At 56.6% G+C, this 21,145-nt stretch overlaps 8 protein-coding genes and 1 non-coding gene across 9 annotated transcripts; 4 read left to right on the plus strand and 5 right to left on the minus strand.

Moving 5' to 3' along the window:
• Positions 1-598: 598 nt before the first annotated feature.
• On the minus strand, positions 599-1,139 carry BXZ73DRAFT_49424 (uncharacterized protein; the record flags this gene model as incomplete). Its single annotated transcript, XM_048020248.1, has 2 exons — positions 599-741; positions 800-1,139. Coding segments are annotated over 2 exons (483 nt in total), but the record flags the coding sequence as incomplete, so codon positions are not given.
• Positions 1,140-1,269: 130 nt separating this feature from the next.
• BXZ73DRAFT_t138 lies at positions 1,270-1,351 on the plus strand. Its single transcript has one exon. It is a non-coding gene; the product is annotated as a tRNA-Asp (tRNA).
• A 618-nt stretch (positions 1,352-1,969) lies between these two features.
• BXZ73DRAFT_102980 (uncharacterized protein) lies at positions 1,970-2,801 on the minus strand (the record flags this gene model as incomplete). The annotated part of the gene is made up of 5 exons (XM_048015436.1): positions 1,970-2,056; positions 2,106-2,210; positions 2,279-2,491; positions 2,544-2,649; positions 2,704-2,801. The coding sequence occupies 5 exons, from the start codon at positions 2,799-2,801 to the stop codon at positions 1,970-1,972; spliced, it is 609 nt and encodes a 202-aa protein (XP_047876261.1).
• A 584-nt stretch (positions 2,802-3,385) lies between these two features.
• BXZ73DRAFT_49578 (MFS general substrate transporter) lies at positions 3,386-5,201 on the plus strand (the record flags this gene model as incomplete). The annotated part of the gene is made up of 8 exons (XM_048020272.1): positions 3,386-3,571; positions 3,628-3,693; positions 3,749-3,909; positions 3,967-4,025; positions 4,080-4,155; positions 4,216-4,372; positions 4,422-4,884; positions 4,948-5,201. 8 exons carry the CDS (start codon positions 3,386-3,388, stop codon positions 5,199-5,201), a joined length of 1,422 nt encoding a protein of 473 aa, XP_047876262.1.
• Positions 5,202-5,645: 444 nt separating this feature from the next.
• On the minus strand, positions 5,646-9,032 carry BXZ73DRAFT_102982 (fungal-specific transcription factor domain-containing protein; the record flags this gene model as incomplete). The annotated part of the gene is made up of 16 exons (XM_048015437.1): positions 5,646-5,706; positions 5,771-6,385; positions 6,456-6,479; positions 6,540-6,679; positions 6,736-6,965; positions 7,016-7,124; positions 7,178-7,337; positions 7,395-7,463; positions 7,513-7,670; positions 7,724-8,080; positions 8,138-8,515; positions 8,571-8,625; positions 8,676-8,695; positions 8,747-8,829; positions 8,892-8,897; positions 8,951-9,032. 16 exons carry the CDS (start codon positions 9,030-9,032, stop codon positions 5,646-5,648), a joined length of 2,547 nt encoding a protein of 848 aa, XP_047876263.1.
• Positions 9,033-9,454: 422 nt separating this feature from the next.
• On the minus strand, positions 9,455-12,872 carry BXZ73DRAFT_78807 (fungal-specific transcription factor domain-containing protein; the record flags this gene model as incomplete). The annotated part of the gene is made up of 15 exons (XM_048022938.1): positions 9,455-9,533; positions 9,591-9,910; positions 9,982-10,112; positions 10,268-10,290; positions 10,353-10,492; positions 10,553-10,583; positions 10,604-10,781; positions 10,841-10,946; positions 11,015-11,174; positions 11,224-11,292; positions 11,347-11,504; positions 11,558-11,923; positions 11,974-12,128; positions 12,160-12,327; positions 12,779-12,872. 15 exons carry the CDS (start codon positions 12,870-12,872, stop codon positions 9,455-9,457), a joined length of 2,178 nt encoding a protein of 725 aa, XP_047876264.1.
• Positions 12,873-13,535: 663 nt separating this feature from the next.
• Positions 13,536-15,532, plus strand: BXZ73DRAFT_78808 (cytochrome P450 98A3; the record flags this gene model as incomplete). The annotated part of the gene is made up of 10 exons (XM_048022939.1): positions 13,536-13,728; positions 13,759-13,906; positions 13,967-14,188; positions 14,218-14,482; positions 14,531-14,668; positions 14,724-14,995; positions 15,049-15,180; positions 15,243-15,289; positions 15,323-15,389; positions 15,439-15,532. The coding sequence occupies 10 exons, from the start codon at positions 13,536-13,538 to the stop codon at positions 15,530-15,532; spliced, it is 1,578 nt and encodes a 525-aa protein (XP_047876265.1).
• Positions 15,533-16,489: 957 nt separating this feature from the next.
• Positions 16,490-19,067, minus strand: BXZ73DRAFT_49447 (uncharacterized protein; the record flags this gene model as incomplete). Its single annotated transcript, XM_048020253.1, has 11 exons — positions 16,490-16,717; positions 16,771-17,003; positions 17,059-17,176; positions 17,232-17,391; positions 17,445-17,513; positions 17,570-17,727; positions 17,783-18,095; positions 18,155-18,492; positions 18,546-18,716; positions 18,785-18,867; positions 18,986-19,067. The coding sequence occupies 11 exons, from the start codon at positions 19,065-19,067 to the stop codon at positions 16,490-16,492; spliced, it is 1,953 nt and encodes a 650-aa protein (XP_047876266.1).
• An 88-nt stretch (positions 19,068-19,155) lies between these two features.
• BXZ73DRAFT_102986 (uncharacterized protein) lies at positions 19,156-20,383 on the plus strand (the record flags this gene model as incomplete). Its single annotated transcript, XM_048015438.1, has 2 exons — positions 19,156-19,253; positions 20,089-20,383. The coding sequence occupies 2 exons, from the start codon at positions 19,156-19,158 to the stop codon at positions 20,381-20,383; spliced, it is 393 nt and encodes a 130-aa protein (XP_047876267.1).
• Positions 20,384-21,145: the final 762 nt, after the last annotated feature.

Raw genomic sequence — 21,145 nt, forward strand, 5'->3', positions numbered from 1 at the left:
AGAAGGGATTAGACGGGGACCACGGGCGATCGGGTTGTTGCTGTGCAAGGACAGGGGAGGAAGGAGTACGTGGAGGACTCCAGGCACGACTGTTTATCGAATTGGAGGTGAGTGTATGCGCACCCAGAGCATGTTCGAAAGTGGTCCGGTTGACGATTCGGCGTGGTGTGTACAGAGTTTTAGAGACTGGGCGTCGACGCGCCGGAGTGATTTTGGTGACCAGCTTAGCCGATGAGGAGCAAGATGCTGCGCTCGAGTCCAGCCTGAGTCTCTTGCGAGCGCGAATAGTGATAGTGTCGCGAGCAGAAGAGACGTTAGAAGGCGTCGAAGACAGAAGAGGGCGAAAGGGAAGCTGCAGGGCAGAGTGCTGAGTATCGATGCGCCGTGCCAGGTCAGTGACCGCGTTTGTGATGCCAGAGCCGACATTCTCCAGCTTGACTGGGACAGATTGAAGCAGGGGCATTACGGGGAGAAGTCCGGAGAGTATTTGGACCTGCTGTTCCTGTATGCTTTGAAGGATTTGACTGTGACCGAGATTGGCCTGTATGAAGACCAGCGTATAAGTGTCTCGAGTAGACGGGCGACGAGAGTGGATACACACCGCGCTAAGTGCATCGACCTTCTTGTCCATAGCGTCCATCCGGGTTGACAGGACCGCAAGATCCTTGGAGAGTGTCACTGTTGTCAGATGTTGCGCCGGCGTGCCAATGGTCTTTTGAAGTTCCCTCTGGCAGCGGTTCACTTATGACGACCCTCCGCCTCAGTCGCGTGGGGGAAAATCAATGGCAGAGATGCTCACCAAGACCGATCATCCGATCTGCAAGTTGTTCATGCTCCTCCTGAAAGAGCTTTTGTACCGTCACCAACTCCCTTTTCGCCTTGTCCAGACCAACAGTCAACTGCGTCACGCGATCCGTAAACTTCTCCAAGTTAGCATGAGTGTCATGCAAGAGCATCCGCGTCGATGCACCGGTCTTGTCAACAGGATGAGTGTTCAAATTGCGTGAGATATTCTCGAGCTGGTTATTTGCAGGCTCCGTGAGTGATGCGTCGATAGGCCCGCGCTTGAAAAGGAGGTGGCCCCAGAGTCCGGCAGCAGGGGTAGAATGAGATTGATGCCATAAGGGATTGCCAGACATGTGCGGATTGGAGGGTAGAGGAAAGTAGTGGAGGATGGAAGGGGAGGAGAATTCCGCAATCTGGCGAGATGGTGGAATTGCCACAATGCTTTACAACCAATATTATAATATAAAAATACTCGATATCATGTCTCTGTTAGTATATCGGTTAGTACACGCGCCTGTCATTCCGATGGACGCGCGAAAGCGGGGTTCGACTCCCCGACAGAGAGTGTACCAACAGTTCTCTTTTGGTTGGCGTAGCTGGCGGCGCGGGCTCCGCTGCCGCGTTGCACAAATGCCAATGCTGAACAACAAGGTCGTCAAAGACCCCCGTTGCTGCCCAAACGACCTTAGATGTGCATATATCGGTGTTTAAACACGGTTTACACGAGTTGAGTCGCCCACGCAGCGGCCCGGCACCAAATCTGAGCCCGTTCAGACGAGCGCGAAGAGCCGGCGCCTCTCCCCGCAAGCTGGCACATCGCGAGAGCGGCCAGTCCTCCAAGTGGACGCGCTGAGCACGCCGCACCTGTCTCTGCCGCCACGCGTCCTCCGGGAAGTGCGTGTGCGCGCTGCCGTGCGCCCTCCAGCGCGGAGGCCCACGCGCACCTCGACACGCCCACGGCGTGTCTGCCCCATGCCACACAACCCGGGAGCTCCAACCCCTAACGGGTGCTTCTGACGAGTTTTGGGTGCCCGAGTTTCGCTCTATTTTTCTTCTAGTGCACATCATCCGAGCTGTCTCTCTCCTCCAAAAGGATCAGCAAAAACTCGAGTCGCGCGGGCGATTCAAGCCCCTTTCCAGCCCTTCAACAATACAAATACAAATGGAATTGATGCAAATCGGTCTACGCTTTGCTGCCTGCTGATTCAGCCGCTTGAAGAGTCCATGATTGGATGTCGTCAAATGGTATTTGATCCCACTTCGCGAGTGCCTATGTAAAGTGCGTCAGAACAAGCAGGAATCGTAACACAACATGCTACCTTGTCCAGGAGATCAAGAAGTTTGGCGGCATCCCGGTCAGCATCCTCGGCTGCCTGCACATTTTGCTGCATTTCAGACTCCAGCCGTGTGTTCTCCTCAGTGAGCTTCATTACAAGTATATCGAGTGATTTCGGTTCGGGGCATCCAAGTAGCAAGCAGATGAGTGCCATACCTGTGCGAGCTCAGCGCGAACTCGGTCGCGCTCTGTTTCGAGCATGGGGATCATCCGCGCCCTTACCGCGGCTCTCGGCTGTAGGTCTTCGCGCCATACGTCTTTGCCGTCATATTCTCTCCTTTTCCGCTCACGCGCAGCGGTGACGACAGCATGTAGGTTATCGATGTTCTCTTTGACGTTGTACTTCTTCAGCAACTCCTCGCAGTTGTCCTGTGAGAGCTATGTCACTATGCATAGCGCGCAGAAGCGTACAGTGACTCACGGTGATCGCAGACTCGAGTCGCGACGACACGAGGTTGAAGATAGTGGCGGCATTCTCCGGCTGCTCGTCGCACCAGAGGGAGAAGCACTCCGCAAAGTCCTCATATCTGCCCGCAAGACGTCAACGTAACTCGTCGCGTCAGAAAAGGTGTCCTACTCACGTCCATTTGTGTGCGGAACGCTGTATCGCTAGCTGGAGGGCCGAATGAAAGTGCGTCCACCGCGTGCTGCCCGCTTGGGTTGACGCGCTGGTGGCCATGGTGAGTCTCGTGCGCCCGAGTTACGCTGAGCTCGTACGCGACTCGGCGCGTGTGTGGCGCGTGAGCGGCGGAGCTTGAAGTTGGACTGCACTGGTCCCTGGGGGCGAATTGAGCGCTCAGATCGGATGTGCTCTCTTCGAATCCGGTACTCACCACATCTTCAACTTGAAGAATGTGTCCAATATCCCGCCTCTATCCCACGAAACCCGAGAATTCGTGTGTCTTATTCTATTTTCACCTTTTGATGCCTGAGCGAGCTGCCGCTGAGACAGGCTGAGGGGTCCCTCGCATCGAGATCACCTGCCAAATGAGAAGAACTTTCTACGCATACTTCTCCACATAACAGGTACGTACTTTTTCTACTGCATGTGCGCCTGCCTTTGCTACCGACGACGCGTTGCCGGTGGATCAATTCAGCCAGACTTAAGTCACCGGCTTCTCAGACGGACTTCCAATGACAATTCCCACCTTCCGCCTGACTCGCCATGGGCGCTCACACGAGATGCACGCATATTTATGCGAAGGTGTTGACTCGATCTCGTACCATCACCTTCTTCCCTCCCACAGGTTCTCTCCAACAGGTATGGAGGCTAGCTACGATGAGACCACCCCACTGCTTGTTCCAGAGGCACAGCATGGTGACGCTGCGCCTCAACAGGAGCAGCATGTCAAGAAAACGCCTCTGCCGAAGTTGCAAGTCAGCGCGCTGGTGCTCGCCCATATGGGCGAACCGATGACCGCGTATTGTATATTCCCCTTCGTGAATCAAGTGAGTCGCAGCTTTGCCTCTCCGACGAGTGATGCGTTGACCGGCTGTTCTTCCAGCTTGTGAGCGAGCTTGACATCACTGGAGGTGACGAGAAAAAAGTCGGGTATTACGTCGGGATGATTGTATGTTGCCGTTGAGGTCTCAAACCCATGCTCGCTGAATCTTCCCCTCATGCAGGAGTCGATATTTTTTGTCACTCAAGCTCTGTTCGTCTTCCACTGGGGTCGAGTGTCAGACCATGTCGGGCGGAAGCCTGTCCTCATGATCGGGTTGTTTGGGCTCGTGATAGCCATGCTCTCATTCGGCTTGTCGAAGACATTCTTAGGAATTGTAGTGAGGTTGTTTGCGATGCGATTTAGCTCAGAAGTCTCGAGATTGACGCGTTTTTCTCACAGTCGAAGCATCTGCGGATTACTCAATGGAAACGCGGGCGTAATCAAGAGCATGATGGGAGGTTGGTTGCTGCTTGCCAATATTGCTATCGGGTGTTGACCAACGTTGCTCCCAGAAATTACGGACTCCACGAATATGGCTCAAGGCTTTGCTTTCATTCCCGTCGCGTGGAGCATGGGAAGCACAATAGCGTGCGCAATCTGTTCAAATTGCGCATGATTCAGTGCTGAACTCATATCCTCCCCTTAAAGACCTTGGATCGGAGGACAGCTATCGAAACCACACGAAAGGTGGCCGACCTTGTTCTCCCATCCATTCTGGTCCTACTATCCCTACTTTCTGCCCTGCGCTTTATCAGCCGCATACTGCGCCTTTGCGTGTGCGTACGTCAGCGTCGCGTTAAAAGAGGTGTGTAAATACCCTGCTGCGATTTTACAAAGCCCTAACACTCTGCCAGACTGTCAAGCGTCGCTCTCGCTCTTCCTCTTCACCCGAAACGGCCTCGTCGGACGCCGACGAGCCCCCTCCCCTCCGTGAAGCCCTCACGCGCCCCGTCGTGCTCTCAATCGCCGTGTACGCCTCGCTCGGCGCCATCGACATCGCCTTCATGGCCCTCTTCCCGCTCTTCTGCGCGACGCCCATCGCCCTCGGTGGCCTCGGCCTCGGGCCCCCCCAAATCGGCGCCTTCCTTGGCGCCCTCGGGGTCTGCGACGGCCTCTTCCAGGGCCTCGTCTTCTCGCGCGCGGTCGACCGGCTCGGGGTGCGCGGCGTGCTCGCGCTCTCGCTCTGTATGTTCGTGCCGATGTACGCGCTCTTCCCCGTCGCGAGCGCCGTCGCGCGCGCGTACGGCGTGGGCCCGGGCGTGTGGGCGATCATGTTCGCCCAGCTCGCGCTGACCTGCGTGATGGACATGTCGTACGGTGAGCGGTCTCCGTCTTTTTTTTTGGGCGTTGGGGACATGCACGCTGAGCGCGCGTCTGCAGGCGCGGTGTTCATGGTCATCCGGTCGGCGGTGCCGAACAACCGCGCGCTCGGGACCGTGAACGGCGTCGCACAGTTCGTCGCTGCGGTCATGCGGGCGATCGCGCCCGTGGCGACGACGTCGCTGTTTGCGGCGTCGCTCGAGTACAACCTGTTAGGCGGGTACTTTGTGTATGTGGTGTGCGTGACCGCCAGCGTAGGGGTCGCGTTGACGCCGCGGTTGCTGCGCGCGTCAGGAATGTGGTTTACGCAGTGAAGAACAGAAGGCTCACAGGATGTTGTAGAGTCTCAGGTGTGGAGGGAAGTCGTCATGCATAGATTTGTGGCGGCGAGAGTAGAGTTGTCTTGTGTAGTCTCATGTTGGCGTACTCTGGTGCGAAGCACATTCGTCAGCACGGAATGACAACGACAAGACACGTTTGTTGTGGATGCGCTGCGTCCTGCGAGTGAGTACCCACCTCACACCGCGAGAGATTGACGAAACCGTATAGATTTCTGGGGAGTAGGTAGGTATAACGCTCGTCAGGTATAAAGTATCGTTCGTGGAACAAACATCGCAGAGTAGAAATCGCTCTCTCATGTATAGTATCTGAGTCACCACCAGCAGACAAGATTAGAACACCGCCTCCAAACAAAACATGAGGCTTACGCATCCATCAACCACTGAGTGAGAAACAATGGCGACCTCTACAACACAGCATCACGCCCCTGAAGACCCTGGCCCATTCGACGGCGGGATGAAGTTTGCCCACTCGTCCCACCTGCCACAAACATGTCAGCATGGCACGCCCACGCTTCCGAGAGACCGAAGGCCGTGCGACTCACCCGACGAAGCTCTGCGCGGCATTATTCCATTGCGCGAGCATGTCGTCCACGAACGCGAGGTCCGGGACCTCGTCGTGCATCGGCTGCATGTTCGCCGGCCCGCTCGTCGCCCCGAGGAAGTACGCCTGCTGCTGCTGGTGCGCACGCGCCATGCGCGCCATCTCGGCGTCGAGGTCTCCTCCTGGGCCGGCGACAGCGGGAAGCTGGGCGAGGCCCACGTTGTAGCGGAGCGTGTGCGTCGCGCCGTCGCTTGTATCGCCGAAGAGGGGTCCCGGCTGCAGGAGTGGATCGACGGGAGGTCCGCGTGGGGGACACGAGGTCGGCACTTGGACGCGGGAGAGGTCCTGGGTGCTGAAACCAAGCTCAAAGGACCCCGACTCGCGATTTAGCCTTCGTGATGCCGACGGCTGAGCGGACAAGTGGGTGCTGTTGTGAAAGTAGGCGGCATCGGTGGGATCCGCTGGTGGCAAAACACGGTCCGATGGCACGGACGACGGAGTCATGCTCGACGCGTCGGTGCTCGGAGTTGCGGGGAACTCGTGATGAGCGTGAACAGGGAGGTTGCGCAGGGTCTGTTCAGGGTGGATGGCTGCAACCAAGTTGCCGATCATGTCGCTGGGGGCCGCGAAGCGAAATGAAGTTAGCTCGACCGTCGACGCGAGACGAGAGAAGCTTCATGACGTACGAAACGTGGCCAGTTACGTGCACACTAAATGGGAGACACGATCAGAGCCTGGGATTGGGTGATTCCGCTCAAGAACACGCTCACCTGCGCCGCATGGCCAGAAGCATCTCTACGCACTTCTCGAGCAGCGTGATGTCCCGACTGACGCCGCTGATAGGCCGACCGAAACGTTGCTCGCCCAAGCTATTCATGCCAATTGTCAAACCTGCCCAGAACAACCAGTTCTATAGATTCAATCATCAGCATTCGGCTCCTCTCGTCATATCTGAACCCAACATACCATATTTCTGTGATACGGGTCGCCAGTGAGCTTGTAGAGGACATGGACGACGTGGACACAGGAGCGAGCTGCGTTGGCGCAGATGATAAGGGAGGGGAACGAAGATGATGGGTTTGTCCGAGCCATCATGTACTGTCGATGGACAGCAATCTGCACGTTGTAGTAGTAGGCGTAGAGGTATGTGGACTGCTTCAAGAAGAACATGTTGGTCCGTTCAGGGTCCCACCGCACTACACTTTTGTCGTTAGCATTGACCAAAGCAAGCACAAGAAGCACATACGATGGGGAGGTAGTGAGTCGACCCAGTTGTTGAGAGCCGAATCGAGCTCTGTGACGATACGGGATCGACGTTCTTCACCAGTGGACGACTGTGGGCTGTTAAGCGCATACTGCAACAGACGTCAATATAGATACGTCATCAAAAAGACAGTGCTTGATTCACCAGTGTTCTTGAGGCGAACGCGACGATTTGAGCCAAGCGAATGCTGAGGTTGAACCCAGTGATTCTGGAAGGTTTATCTGGAGGTTGCTGGAAGACCGCCTCCCCTTCAGCGTTCAGCCAGTACTCGTCGTCGCACTCCGTCGGAAGATGCGCATCGATACTATCAGAGAGCCTCGTCAGTGCACCAGGAGAATTCACCGTCGAACTAAGAACCTACTCCTCGTCATGGACACACGGGGGTCTTCCAAGGCCGTACGAAGACTGCCATTCGGTCGCCACAAGCCACCTGAGATACAAGTTCAGCCAAGATCATCGACGACGCCGAACAAGCTCACCAGAAGGCCCGACGCCACAGCTCCTCCTCGACAGTAAGTTTGCTGCTGTACATCGTTTTCCGGTGCGCGCCAACTTCTATCGCGGCTCGAATGCCCATTGAGAGGAGCGTCCATGAGGCTTGTGGGCACTCCGTCCCCAAGAGAAAGCTCGCCATGAGCTGCGCATGCAGTCGCGTCAGAACCCTCATCGACGATCAGCATGCTGACTCACCGCATAGATTTGCAGGTCGTACAGCTGAGCGGGGGCCAAGGCGATCTTCCGGGCCTCCTCAACCATTCCATACCACTGCCATCCCGCTGACTCCGGCTCTGGGTGGTCTTTGAGGAATGTACGTGGGTCGTTGGAGAAGTGAGCACCGTTGGCACAGACGAGGAGCACCGTCGCGCCGAACCCGCCGTCATGGTAGTGCACGCCCGCGTCAAAAGACTTTCTGAAGGTAGGCTCGTGGAGGATGGGGTTGAGGTCGTTCCATTCCCGAAAGTAAAGATCGATGAGGTCGTACATCAGGTCATCGGGTGGGAACTGGGTGAATACCGGCATCTTGTCGAACTTCGTTCTCCTGAGCCACTGCCGACCATAGCAGTGAGTGAGACCTCACTGCTCAGTATGCGAATAGATGCTCACGGGTCGCTGAGCGTATCGCGAACGTATACGAGCCTGTTTTTCGCGAGCTTCCGACAGTGCCGCGGGAGTCGCCTTGAGGAACATGACAGCGCGGATGTAGACCAGGGCGCTCGAATTGCCATGGTATCGGTACGAGGGCCTGTCGACAGAGAGTCGGGCGAGGGAAGCCAAGAGTCCAGCCTCGCTCGCATCCTGGCCATCTAAATGGGTCTCACTCTTCTGCGCCGAGTCGTCGGCGACGAAAGGTCCCCTGAGAGGCGCACTGGATGGGTTCACGGCGTCGACGATCTCCCGCCGGGTGGAGCTTTCTGGGGACGTCACATCCTCCGTGCGCTGTGATTCTGGGGAGCTGCCGGAGGTCCCGGGGGGCGAAGCTCTCTGCCCAGTCATCGTCATTAGGTGATATTTTAACTTGCGCAGAACGGAGACTCACGCCACTCAGGAGCTGCTCGAGGCGTTCGAGGCGCTGCTCCAGATTCTCCACATAGCTGACGGAGAGGTGAAAAAGTGGATAGAAATGCGGAGAAACCCGCTCTACCTTCTGGGATACGTCGCTTTCTGATGAGAGGATGAGATCTGGCCCGATTTGTGATACGTCGACAAGCTCACCTGCATCGCGTCGTGGTACGTACAGGCCAGCCCTCGGGTGACGCACCGAGTACAGCACCCATTTTGCTGTTCAAGACCGTCACCTACGCGGGAGTGTAAGGATGCAGTTGTATCCCGCCGATCTAAGTCCGAGGGAGAAGCTCACATTTCACTGCCAAATTAATCAGTGCCGCGCCACCACTGCAGAAGACAAGGACGACGTACGTTTCTTGCCGCGACAGAGATCGCAAGCACGGACGAGCTTGCGCTTCTTGTTCGCCGAGTTGTCTTCTTCGCCGGAGGACATGGTGGGAGGAGGAGTGGGGATGGCGTTCGCGTGCAAGGAACGGCGCATATATTTGATGCGCGCACAGCTCGGGCGCCTACGGAAGCGTCCTGACCTCGACGGGACCGGGGACCATGGACCATGATTCATTCAGTTGGCACTGCGGCGAAACGCGCACAGCCTCCACTCCGCAGCTGTGTCAGCACAACAACCGAGGCTGTTAGGCTTACTTTATCTTGGACCGGAACAGCGCCTCGCACGCCGATGGAGGTCGGGTTATGGCGCATTAATCGGATGTGATTTAGACTAAGTAACTGGACTTTGAATTTGCGATCGAACCGCCAAGCGCGTCCCAATCCACGCTCTCGCCACGACCTCTCCTCGAGCCCAGCGCCAAGAAAAAGGATGGCGAGTACGATGGAAGGTAAGTAGAAAGATCGGGCTCAGGCTCCTCCCTCCCTTCCGCCAGCATCGGAGGTCCCGCCCTGTACGTTGCCCATAAAATCCCCCCATTCGTCCCACCTGGATAATCAGCCGCGTCAGAAACTGACCCGAGTCACACCAAGAGCTCCGACGCACCCAAACGACGCCGGTGCGCCCGACCACATGGAGAGCATATCATCGACAAACGCCATGTCGGGCGGCAGCGGCCTCAGGTAGCCATCGTTTGTCGGCGCGTCTGTCCCCGCAGTGTGCTCCTGGACCGTAGCGCCGCCGGAAGCCCCAAGCGCTGAGAAATCTTGGCTGGAGAAGTTGAAATCCATAGCAAGGGGATCAGCCACGGTTTGGGTAGGGCCCTCTGGAGCAGCCGTGAGGCCACTATAGCCTGACAATGACGAGACGGATCCTGCCGCCGGACCAACGAGATCCATGAAGGCGGCGTAGTCGAACCCTGGCGCCTTGATGCGCCCGTTCCCGAGTCCGATGGATCGACAAATGTGCTTGCTTCAACTTGTGAAGCTGCGCTGACGCTGGGCTCCGGGGCGTCTGGACCGCTGTGAGAGTCAGAGTCAGACTCCGCCGATGGGAGCTGAATGACGACCGGCGGTTCAGGTGGAGGCCGGGGAGAGCTCTCCACAATCGGACCGGGCATAGCGTAGTCTGGTCTTCGCCGATGCATTCCGCAGGAATGCAAACTTCGGATGGGAGAATGTCGTTACCCGCGCGGGCTTCTTGAGCGCGACGAGAAGCCGTCCAGAAAGTCACTAGGTGACCGGCGTCAACAGCAATGTCCGACCGGGATTGCTCGCACTTACCAAAGATTGTGGCAGCGTGTGCTCTAGAAGAGTGATGAGTTAAGCGTCAGTGCCTCGGCCATCCTGCTCTGAGATGTAGACGCACTGTTGTCCCATCGCGCGCGACATGACGATGGATCTCTGGATGGCTGCAAGGTCCCGCTGACTGCCGCTAATGGGCCGCCCCGTGCGCCTCTCGCCCCAGATGTTCACCATCAAAATCATCGCCGCGGTGTAAATCATCCGCTAGTCGACGATCCGGCACGTCAGCATGATGCCGTCCCGGATCTGCAAACCCTAGCTCACAATGTTGATATGCAGTGCACACCCCGTGCGCCTGTGCAGCACATCGGTGACGTAAATGCATGATCGGCGGCGTTGGTGCAGAGCACAAGCGCGGGGAACGCGAGCGGCGAGTCGCGGCTTGATGCGAGGAACGGACGGTGGACGACGATCTGCGCCTGATAGTAGTGCGCGAAGAGCGTCGCGGTCTGCCCGAGGAAGAACGTGTCCGTTCTGTCCGGATCCCAGCGCACTGCGCGAGGGGCGATCAGCTCCCGTTTCCGCACTCGACGGAGATTGGTGAGCGCTCACGGTGAGGGGGCAGGGTGTCGAGCCATTCGGCGAGCATTCCGTCTAGCTCAGCCACGGTGCGCGAGTTCCATTCCTGCGTGCGAGGCTTCTTGGGATTTGGAGAGTACTGATGCAAGAAGAACGATTGCCGCTTAGGGACTCCATCATGTCGGGACCGTTGTCAGGAGGACATACCAGCTTGCCGTAAGCGCGAGCCAAGATTTGCACCAGCCGGATGAGAGCTGTAAAGCCGCACAACTTCGACGGCTTGTCTACGGGTTGCTCGAAAAGCGGGTGCCCGGATGCTGTTGCCCAGTACTCATCATCGCACTCGACCGGAAGGTCGGCGTCGATGCTGACAGTGGGCTGAGTGAGCTGTAACGCGTTGAAACGTCAACACGTACTCTTTCGGGTACAGGCACACGGCCCTGCCCATGCTGTATGACAAAATCCAGTCCTGAAGGACCAAAACCCTGTGCAGAAGTGATCGGAGCGACGTCCGAAAGCCAGTGCTGACGCAGACGTACCAGAACGCTCGCTTCCACAGCTCCTGGTCGGCCGATGGCGTGGAAGTGTACATGTTATTACGATGAGCCCCTACGTCCATTGCGGCACGAATGCCCATGCACCCGATCTGCCAGCCCGACGTCGTGGAGTTGGTGCCTTGCAAGAACTCGGACATGAGCTGTGCCAGATTATCAACGCTTCGGCCGCCGGATCGACAGGGAGCAGGCTCACGGCATAAACTTGCAGATCGTACACATTCGCAGGGGCCATGGGAAGCCTGCGCACTTCTTCGACCTGTCGGAACCACTTCCAGCCGGCCGTGTTCGGTGAGTCGTAGCCGTCGAGCATGACTCGAGGGTCTGAGGAGAACCTCGCCCCGTTGGCGCACACGAGCAGGAGCGTCGCGCCAAAGCTTGGTTTCCGCATGTGCAAGCTGCTGCGAATCTGCTCCAGGAATGTCAACTCGTGCAGTAGTGGCATGTGATCGTTGATCCTGCGGAAGTATAGCTCGACGAGCGTGGTGAGCAGGTCCACTGGCGGGTACTTGAATCGCACTTGCGAATACTCTGCCTCTTGGATCACTGTATGCGTGAGCCACTGCGTGATACCGATCAGCGGACCGTCGTCGCAAGCGAACGCGGGCGTACCGGTTCGTTGTGAACCTTCTTCCACATCCGCCCCTGTTCAGCTGATTGTTTAGGTGATGTTTGGAGCGTCTGGTTCGCAAGGTCGATGACCGCTCGGAGGAACACGAGCGCACTGGATCGGCCGTGATAGCGGTAGACGGGCTTGTCGATGACAGCTGGTGGAGACCGTCGGCAAGGAAATCGCACTCGGTCGACCGGGAATCTTCGCGGGACGCCGCGGTGAGGCATTCCTGAGCGCCGACGACGACCTGGAAGACATTGTCCCGCGAGCCGGGGGCAACTCGGCCTCATTCGCCGTGTTCACAGCGGTGTCCGAGTGCCCGTCCTCGTTGCCGTCGAGGGCATCAGGCGCAGCTGTATCCGTTGAGTGAGCACACAGGGGTTTCAAGATAGCTATATGGGGATACTCACGTCAGTGAGCAGTTTCTCACGCGTTGAAGACGCTTCTCGAGGCCTTCTACGTAACTGTGAAGATCTGGGGTAAGGTTTCAGGGCTGATGCTCGATGGACAAGGGTCACTTGCGTCTTTGGATAGCTGGCTTTCTGTGAAGTTAGTCAGCACGTGGGGGTTTCGGGGCTATTGAAGGAGGCTGCCTACCTGCATGGCATCGTTGTAAGTACACTCTCCGTCTCTCGTGACGCATCGCGAGCAACGACCGTCCCTGGACTCGGGTCCATCACCTGAGAGGAGTTGGCGAGAGTGAGTCGTCAGCAGCACGCAGCACCAAGAGTTCTGGGGCTTACATCTGACTATACAATGACAATTAGCATGCACAGCATATTGGCCATCTCCGAGGGGACTCACTCTTCTTTCGCCTGCAGAAGTCGCAAGCGCGCTGGAGTTTCCGCTTCTTGTTGTTGTCCGTGAAATTCTCGTCTTCAGGGGAGAACATGGACATCTGTCGAGTTATCGGAAAGGCGATAACGCAGAAGGAGAGGCTGAAGTCAACACAGCTGCCTGTAGTCGGCAACAAACACGGGGCGCAGTCGCTAGATATGACTAAGCCCTGCAATCACGGCGCCTGATGATGCGTACGTTGCTCCGCAATGGATGTGCCGAGGGGCAACGTATGCATCATCGTGCGCCATGGTCAGTTGTATAGGATCTGTAAATGTGAACCTTGAACAAAGTCCGCTGCAAAGTCTCACGAGCTTCGCAGTTGGCCCTCAGTTGGCGGGATGGAGTCCGAGCTCAGCTCAGAAAAAACCGGCAGGTCGGAGATCGAAAAGTGCTTACAAAGACCGATGTCATTAACCGGCGCTTATATCCAGATGCTTCTGAGTCTCATCCGACGACTCAGTATGTAGCCTACCACTGCAATAATCCTTCGAAAAAATCTCAAAACAAACTTCGCTCTCCTGAAGGCTTACCCGAGACCTACGCAGGGTGTCTGCGCATCATTGGTGGTTTTCGACGCCTGCGACTTCATTAATGCAATCTCTCATTCAATGCAGCTGACCTGTGACTCGCGCACAAGGTTTTTCTCCACGCGCACTCCAAAACGTCTTGGTGGGATTCTCTCTCTCAACTACCTTGCTCCAATCCCGGCTGATTGACTGCTATGTCAGATCTACCACCATGGTCAGCGGCGGCGCTCATAGGAGTACCACTACTTGTTCTTGTGATTTCCCTTTTCGTGAGGGAAGGAAAACGACTTCCTCCTGGAGCAAGACCGCTGCCGCTTATCGGAAACGTTCTCGACATGCCGCGCGGCCACCTTGGCCGCGGCTTGGCCGATCTTTCTGCCAAACACGGTATGTAGGCTGAAGGTATCGACGTGCCAGTGGCTGACAAGCAAACAGGCGACATCATGTACATGAACATTCTCGGGAAGCACACTGTCGTCCTCAAGTCTTACGAATCCGCGCGCGAGCTCCTTCACAAACGATCGTCGATATACTCAGACCGACCAAGGTCGATCATGGGCGAGCTGTACGTTCACTCCACGCCTACACTGTCAGCTGGTCTATAACTTCCCTGTTGTCGCTCCAGGGCCGGAATGAACCGACTTCTCGCGATGCGGGCCTACGGAACAGAATGGAGGGATCAGCGCCAAGCGTTCCACCAAACGATGAACATTGACGTCGCTGCCCGTTACCACCCCATTGGAACTGCGGCGATGCGCAAGTTTCTCTTCTCTATTCTTGAAGGAGCCGGTGACGTTGTGACGAAAATGAAACTGTGCGGTGCATTGTTAATGGTTAGATATCTAGCGTACGTACGCTGACAACATTACAACCTAGTGCGTTCGACGCCGGGGTCCTGAAGATCTTCTACGGCCTTGAAGTCACCGACTCAGACGACCAGTTTCACGCGATGATCGAACGCGCGGTGCACGTGGGAGAAGCTACGCTCACTCCCGGACGGTTCTCAGTCGAGGTCCTGCCCATCTTGCTGTACCTGCCCTCGTGGTTCCCAGGTGGTGGATTCAAACGATTCGCCGCCGATTCAAAGAAGGAGGTGGCACACATAGTTGATACGCTGTATGATGCAGCGAAGGAGAGAAAGGTCAGCTACACTTCGACGTGCGGGATGCAGGTGCTGACAAGGCGATAGGACACGGACACTGGCCGAGAATCTATCATTGGACAAATACTGGACCGTGCGTCTGCCGGCTCAGGTCAAGTTGATCCTGAGGTCGAGGCGGTATGCAAGGACGTCGGCTTCACGGGATATGGCGGAGGGACAGTGACAGTGAGGGAATCTTCGATTCACATTCCTATACTTTGGCGGCTGACCTGATTGATAGACGAACACCTCTCTGAGCGCATTCTTCCTGGCCATGGCCATGAACCCCAATGTTCAGCGCAAGGCTCAAGCGGAACTTGACGCAGTTGTCGGTCCCCGTCGGCTCCCTGATTTCGCAGATCGCGACTCACTCCCGTACATCAACGCGCTCGTGAAGGAGTTATATCGCTGGCATACTGTGACCCCGTTTGGTGTTCCTCACCTCTCTGTCGCGGATGACGAGTATCAAGGCTACTTCATTCCCTCTGGCTCAACGATCTTACCCAATATTTGGTGAGCCTAAGTCCTCCGTGTCGACGGTGAAACACAGCTTACAAAATGTTCAGGTCTATGTCACGGGATCTCACCAAATATCCAGACCCAGAGCGTTTCTTGCCGGAGCGTTTTCTTGACACTTCGGGCCAGCTTGACCTTTCTATCGGCGATCCAGAGGACTTCATATTCGGCTTTGGGCGTAGGTATGTGCCATAATGTGTTGTACCCAATGACGCTGTCGAAGACTGATGACGGTCGTCACTAGGGTATGTGTCGGACGACACTCGGCCGACGACATGGTCTTCATGCTATGTGTGTCGGTGTTGCATGCTATGAACGTATCAGGTCCCGTGGACGAGCGCGGGAATCCAGTCAAGATGGTGCACGGAGACGGCTCGAATGGGGTGATAGCGTACGTCTGTTTCCGTCTCAGGTGCTACCAAATCACATCGTCTGCTCAGCCATGTCGAGGTTTATGACTACGTTTTGAAGCCACGATCGGCCAACATGGGAAACCTCATCCGACAGTCGGTGGCACAGCACACGACGGAATGAGCAATCGGGATCGTTGCAGAAGTAAATGGGTTTGTGTGTATTATAATTGTACAAGCCACAGCAATTTCCTCGTGATCTCCGGGAGAAATGCTCACGAACTAGGTCCTGGTCCAATGGTATCGTTCGGGTTGTTCTGCGAAGGCTCGACGTTCGTGAAGCCTTGATCCATGCCCATGTTCAGGTTGGCCATAACCGCCCACTCGTTCCACCTAGTCGCTCCCGTCAGCACCGTACATCCCAGCACGACAGTCCACTCACCCAAACGTCCCCGTCTGCTGCGTCGTAAACATCGTCATCATGTCGTCCACGAACGCGAAGTCCATCGCCGCCGCCTCCACCGGTTCCACCTGCCCCGGAAAGTCCATCCCGAAGTCCTGCCCCGGCGCGAGCGGGATCGGCATCCCCTCCATCCGCTGCGCGGGGAACACGTCGGGCGGGAACAGCCTCAGCGCCCAGCGGCGGGCCCGCGCTTCCCTCCGAGAACCCGAACGGGGTCGCTGCCACGCCCCCGAAGCCCTCCGGCACACCCAGCGACACCACCCGGGCTGGATGTGCGTTTCTCGTCATCGTCGCCGCCGGGGACGGACCCCCTCCACCTCCGTGCGAGGCGGGCCCGGATGCAGGAGCTCGGGATCGATTGTATTGATCCTGTGCGGACCCGCCTGCTGTGGCTCACCCGGGAGGTGCATGGGGTTGCGCGGGTGGGGCCGGACGAGCTCTTCCGAGCGGAACAGGAGCAGTGCGGACGAGTGGCCTTCGCCTCGGCCTTCCGCGCGGGCGATTCGGGGGTTCTGGGCAGCTGTTGTTGTGACGCAGGGTGATCTGCGTGGCTTCGAACTCGGGGTGTTGACGACAAGGGGCTTGTTGGGAGACGGCTGTTTCGCTGCGGAGAGTTGCATGTTGAGGACGTCGCTGTGCAAAGTTGGTCAGGAGAGCGGCAGAGTGGAATGGCGATGCTTACCGTATGATCTCCGCTGCTCTTGCACTGATCATATCAAGGCGTAAGTGATCCGGATGCTGGACTCGAGGACACAGAATGACATACACATGTTTGAGATGATCGAGAAGCTCGACGCACTTCTGCACGGAAACGAGATCGCGGCTGCTCCCGGCGATTCGTCGATCAGACATGCGTTCCATCCAAATGTTGATCATGAGTACGGTCCCGGCCATTGTAACGTGGCCCTGATGGAGCATTCGTGAAGGTATTTCCGGTGGAAATGACGATGAGAACGTACAACACATGTATAGGGTATCTTTCCTGTCCTCTGATGGACCATATCAAGTACGTGGAGGGCAGACCTCGCCGCGTTCATGCAGATAATGTGGGAGGGAAACGATCGTGGAGCCCCGTTCGTCGTTGGGCTCATGAATGGGCGGTGCACGGCGATCTGAGAGTGGTAGTAATGCGCAAAAAGCAAGCCGGACTGGGTGAGGAATACTGTATCGGTGCGCTCCGGATCCCAGCGAACTGGCAGTATGATTTATTATAGGGTAATCTGAGCGACCGGACATGCGCTACTCACGATGTGCGGGAAGAGAATCGACCCATTTGTTGAGCGATGAGTCGAGCTCGGCGACCACCCGTTGTTCCCAGTTGGGATCTGCACGGGTCGCTTGCATTCTGACCTTTGTGACGGCGTACTGTGTTTCGTTGGTATCAGCGAGATGAATCCTACATAATATTAACAGTACTCACGATTGTTCTTACGGCAAAGAGCAGGATTTGACTGAGTCGAATATAGCAGTTGAAGGCGGTGATCTTCGAGGGCTTTCCATCGGGCTGCTTGAAAGATGGTTTTCCTAAGTCATCGAGCCAATACTCATCGTCGCATTCCATCGGAAGGCCGACGTCGATGCTGTAGTAGTAAGATCAATCAACGAGCATGGAAAGGCGAGCACGGCCGCGCACTCCTCATCATGGATAGTTGGAGGCCTGCCGAGGCCGTATGCCACCATCCAATCTTGAGCGACGAGACACCTGCGACAACGTCAAATGTGCCTCGCATCTCAGCCGAAGTAAAAATAATAACACACCAGAACGCGCGCTTGTACAGCTCCTCTTCAAGGGTCGGAGGGCTGCTGTACATCATCTTGCGGTTAGCGCCAATATCAATCGCGAGACGAATGCCAGAGCTGATAACAGGACATGCAGCCTGTGGCGCCGCCGTTGACCAAAGGAAGGCAGCCATGAGCTGAGAAATGGCGTGTCAGCGTGTGCTACACGGCAGCAACCAACACAAGACCTACTGCATGAATCTGGATGTCGTGGAGCTCAACGGGTGCAACTGGGAGCAGCCACACTCGATCCACTTTGTCGTACCAGGCCCATCCGGCAGAAGCGAGCTCCGTCGTCCCTGGAACAAGGACACGCGGATCGTCTACAAAACGCCCAGCGTTGGCGCAGACCAACAAAACAACGGCACCGAATCCTCCCCTGCGCAGATGAAGCCCTTGGAGAACGGAGCGTTTGAAGCTGGGTTCATGTAGAACCGGGTTTAAGTTGTTGACCTCTCGAAAATACGCATCAACGAGCGTGTCGAGGAGATCCTTCTGGGGAAGTCTTCCGCCTTGAAGGGGGGCAAGCGGTCCTTGACCAAACGACGCATCCACTAACGGAACATTAGAACAACCGGATTTACGAGAGGTAATGATGAACACACTGGATGGCGATGATACTGGCCAATTGGCTGATACCCCGGTTCGCCAGGAGCAGGTCCCGGTCCCATGAGCTTGAACTTCATATGCATAGCGTGGTGTATGAGAACGAGGGTGCTAGACTTGCCGTGGAACCGATATGAGGGGACATCGGACAGGAGGCGCTTGTAGTAGGCCTCGGTAAGACCGCCTTGCCCGTGTTCGTCGTCGCTGCTCTGCCCTCCCGTATCGCCATATGGAGTACTGATACTCGGCATGTTTCTCAGCGCCTCGGATATCTCTAACGTGGGTGTCTTGGAAGCCTTGCGAGCATCCGACGTTGGGGGCTCGTCTAGCTGGGTTGTGTCGTTTGTACTGAGCTGCGTCCAGCGTTAGTTCGGGCTAGAGCACATGAACTCAGCTGCTGCCTGCACACCTTATTCAGGAGCGCTTCGACACGCTCTAGCCGATTCTCCAAGCCTTCGACATAGCTTTTTGACAGCGTGCTCTGAGTGTGAGATATCAATCCTGAGAAAATAGTACTCACCTGCTCGGGTATGTAGACCGCTGTACGTGGCGTTAACAAGGAATAAGCATGGTGGCGAAAGTCCTCACCTGCATCACTTCGTCGTAGGTACAATCCATGTTGCGCGTCACACACCTGCTGCAACGATTATTCGGCATCTGAGGACCGTCACCTGAGAACGCGGCGAGATCAGAAGTTGGAACACTGCACCGCAAATCACTGCAACACCACAAACATTTGACTGAGAAGTGTGTGAGCGCAGCACCGAACGCAGCTAGACACGAACGCACTTTTCTTGCGTCTGCAGTGGTCGCAAGCACGCTGAAGCTTGCGCTTCTTGCTGTATCCAATGTCCTCTTCTCCTGAAGACATGATGACACGTTACAGAGAACCTGGTTGGCATACTACAGCTTGGTCAATATTCTTGAGCCTCCAAGAATGCGAACTCACCTGAAGCACAATGACCGGCAGGAGCTCAGCGGAAGCAGAGCTTATATGGACTGCGTTTTCTGCACCGCTCCTCACCGCAGTTGGAAGGGGCGGTGTCGGGGGTGACGTGTGCGCAGCGTGGGAGTAATATCCGAATTCGACCGTTCGGAGGCGAAACATTGAGCGAGGAAAGCACTGTTGACCATCTCCCACAAAACATAGCTTACGCGACAGAATATGCTGACTCTGCTGAGGCTGGCCGGGAAGCGATCTCTAAAATTTATATCCGACGCTAGCGAGAATCGAACCCCGACGCTTCACCTTCCCCTGGAGCGAGACGCGCGAGTAAGTATCCAAGAGGAATGTCGATGAGCAAGAGCTCATAATCAAGGATACTAGAGCTTCTGAGCCCCCACTCTGTTGCCTGCAGAAAAGCGGGGTAAATAGCGATAGGCGCATATCCTTGGTACGCAGTATGAATTCGATATCTGTAGGGACCCTGAATTTATCCTAGACCCCCCAATTACACAACTCCAGTCGTCATAACAATTGCAACGGGCTCACCGACTAGAGGCGTGATGGACGAATATACAGTGTACTCTACGTGGAACTTGAGACAGATGTGCACACAGATCGGATGGAGTTGAACCGGCGCGGCTCACTGGCTCCCCCGGATTGGCGCCAGTTTGTTTGCACACCTGTAAGCCAAACACGCGTCTGACAGGCGCCTTTTTGTGTTCTCCGACCTCCTCCTGCCCGCTGCCCGCGCTCTCCCTCTTACGTGCACTGTATCCTGGCGACAGTACCACCGTGGGCGACACTTTGTGCACTTGTTTGGTCCGCTTCCAACACTTTCCCGGAATAGAAACCTCGTGTGGGCGCGGCGCGATTGCCTGTCGCTCACCTCCAGAAGCAATCCACGAGCAATCCGTTGCGATCAGGTGTGTACTTAAGACACGGACAGCGGAGCGCAAGTCTTCAGCATCATACGCATCGTCCAGCGTCCACTCGACCTCTCACTCGCATCTACACTCGCACACGTCCTCGAGTCCACCTCACCCACAATGGCCTACACCACCATCCCCACCTACTCCTTCGCGGCCCCCTCCGCTCCCAACGCGTTCGCGCTCTTTGGCTCCACCCAGTCGCTGCGCGACGCCTACGCGCTCTATGACGAGGCGCGAGTCGTCCTCCGTCCCTCCAACGGGCAGAAGAAGACGTCAACGAAGAGCGGGCTGAAGAAGTACTTCGGGCTGTGAGCGCGCGCGCGCCGCTTGCGGGCGCCGTCCCCGAGCCAGCCCTACCACCTTCAAACATACACTCGCGCGGCGACCATCGCCTCCACACGAGTCCGCGGTCGACCCCATTCCGCGGCACCAACTCCGCCCTCGCGCCAGTGCCGCTCGAGCGCGCGCACGACGTTCTAGTCCACTCCGCAAGACCCACCGCCGCTGCGTATCGCGCGCGCCCCGCATCAGCCTCGCGCTCTGCGCGAGCAGGCTGTCTCCTAGAGATCCAGATGGATATGGAGGCTACTTCTCGGATACCACGGACTTACGCACTTCATTGTTAACTTTGCATGGCTCGTTTCTGTCCTCATGTCTAGTACACTATTGCGGGTCGAAGTAAAGATTCGTTTGTTTTCGCCTCGCGCGTCTGATCCGATGTATCGAAACCAAGTCCAAACATATACATTGCATATGTGCGTTCCGCGTAGTCTCGCGCGTTCAACACCGACGGATGCAGGCAGTGGTCGTTCTGGAACTGTCGCCGTCGAGAACGCACTCGTGGCTCTCTGGAAGGCGGATTCCATGGTGCGGCACTCGTCGCGCGCGGGCGCGCGGGGGCAGAAAGCGGGAGGGAGGGCCTCGAACCGCACTAGCGTGCGCGGACCGGGCGCACTGTATGTACATGAGTGCGCTGGTAGTCACGAATATTTCCGTTCCGATTGCCGAAAGTCACCGTTTGAGACTGCAACCGCAAGCCCAGGCCTTGGGATTAGCGTACAAATCTCATCGCCA

Source organism: Epithele typhae, assembly GCF_022376455.1.
Source record: "Epithele typhae strain CBS 203.58 chromosome Unknown BXZ73scaffold_36, whole genome shotgun sequence".
Classification (NCBI taxonomy): Eukaryota; Fungi; Basidiomycota; class Agaricomycetes; order Polyporales; family Epitheliaceae; genus Epithele; species Epithele typhae.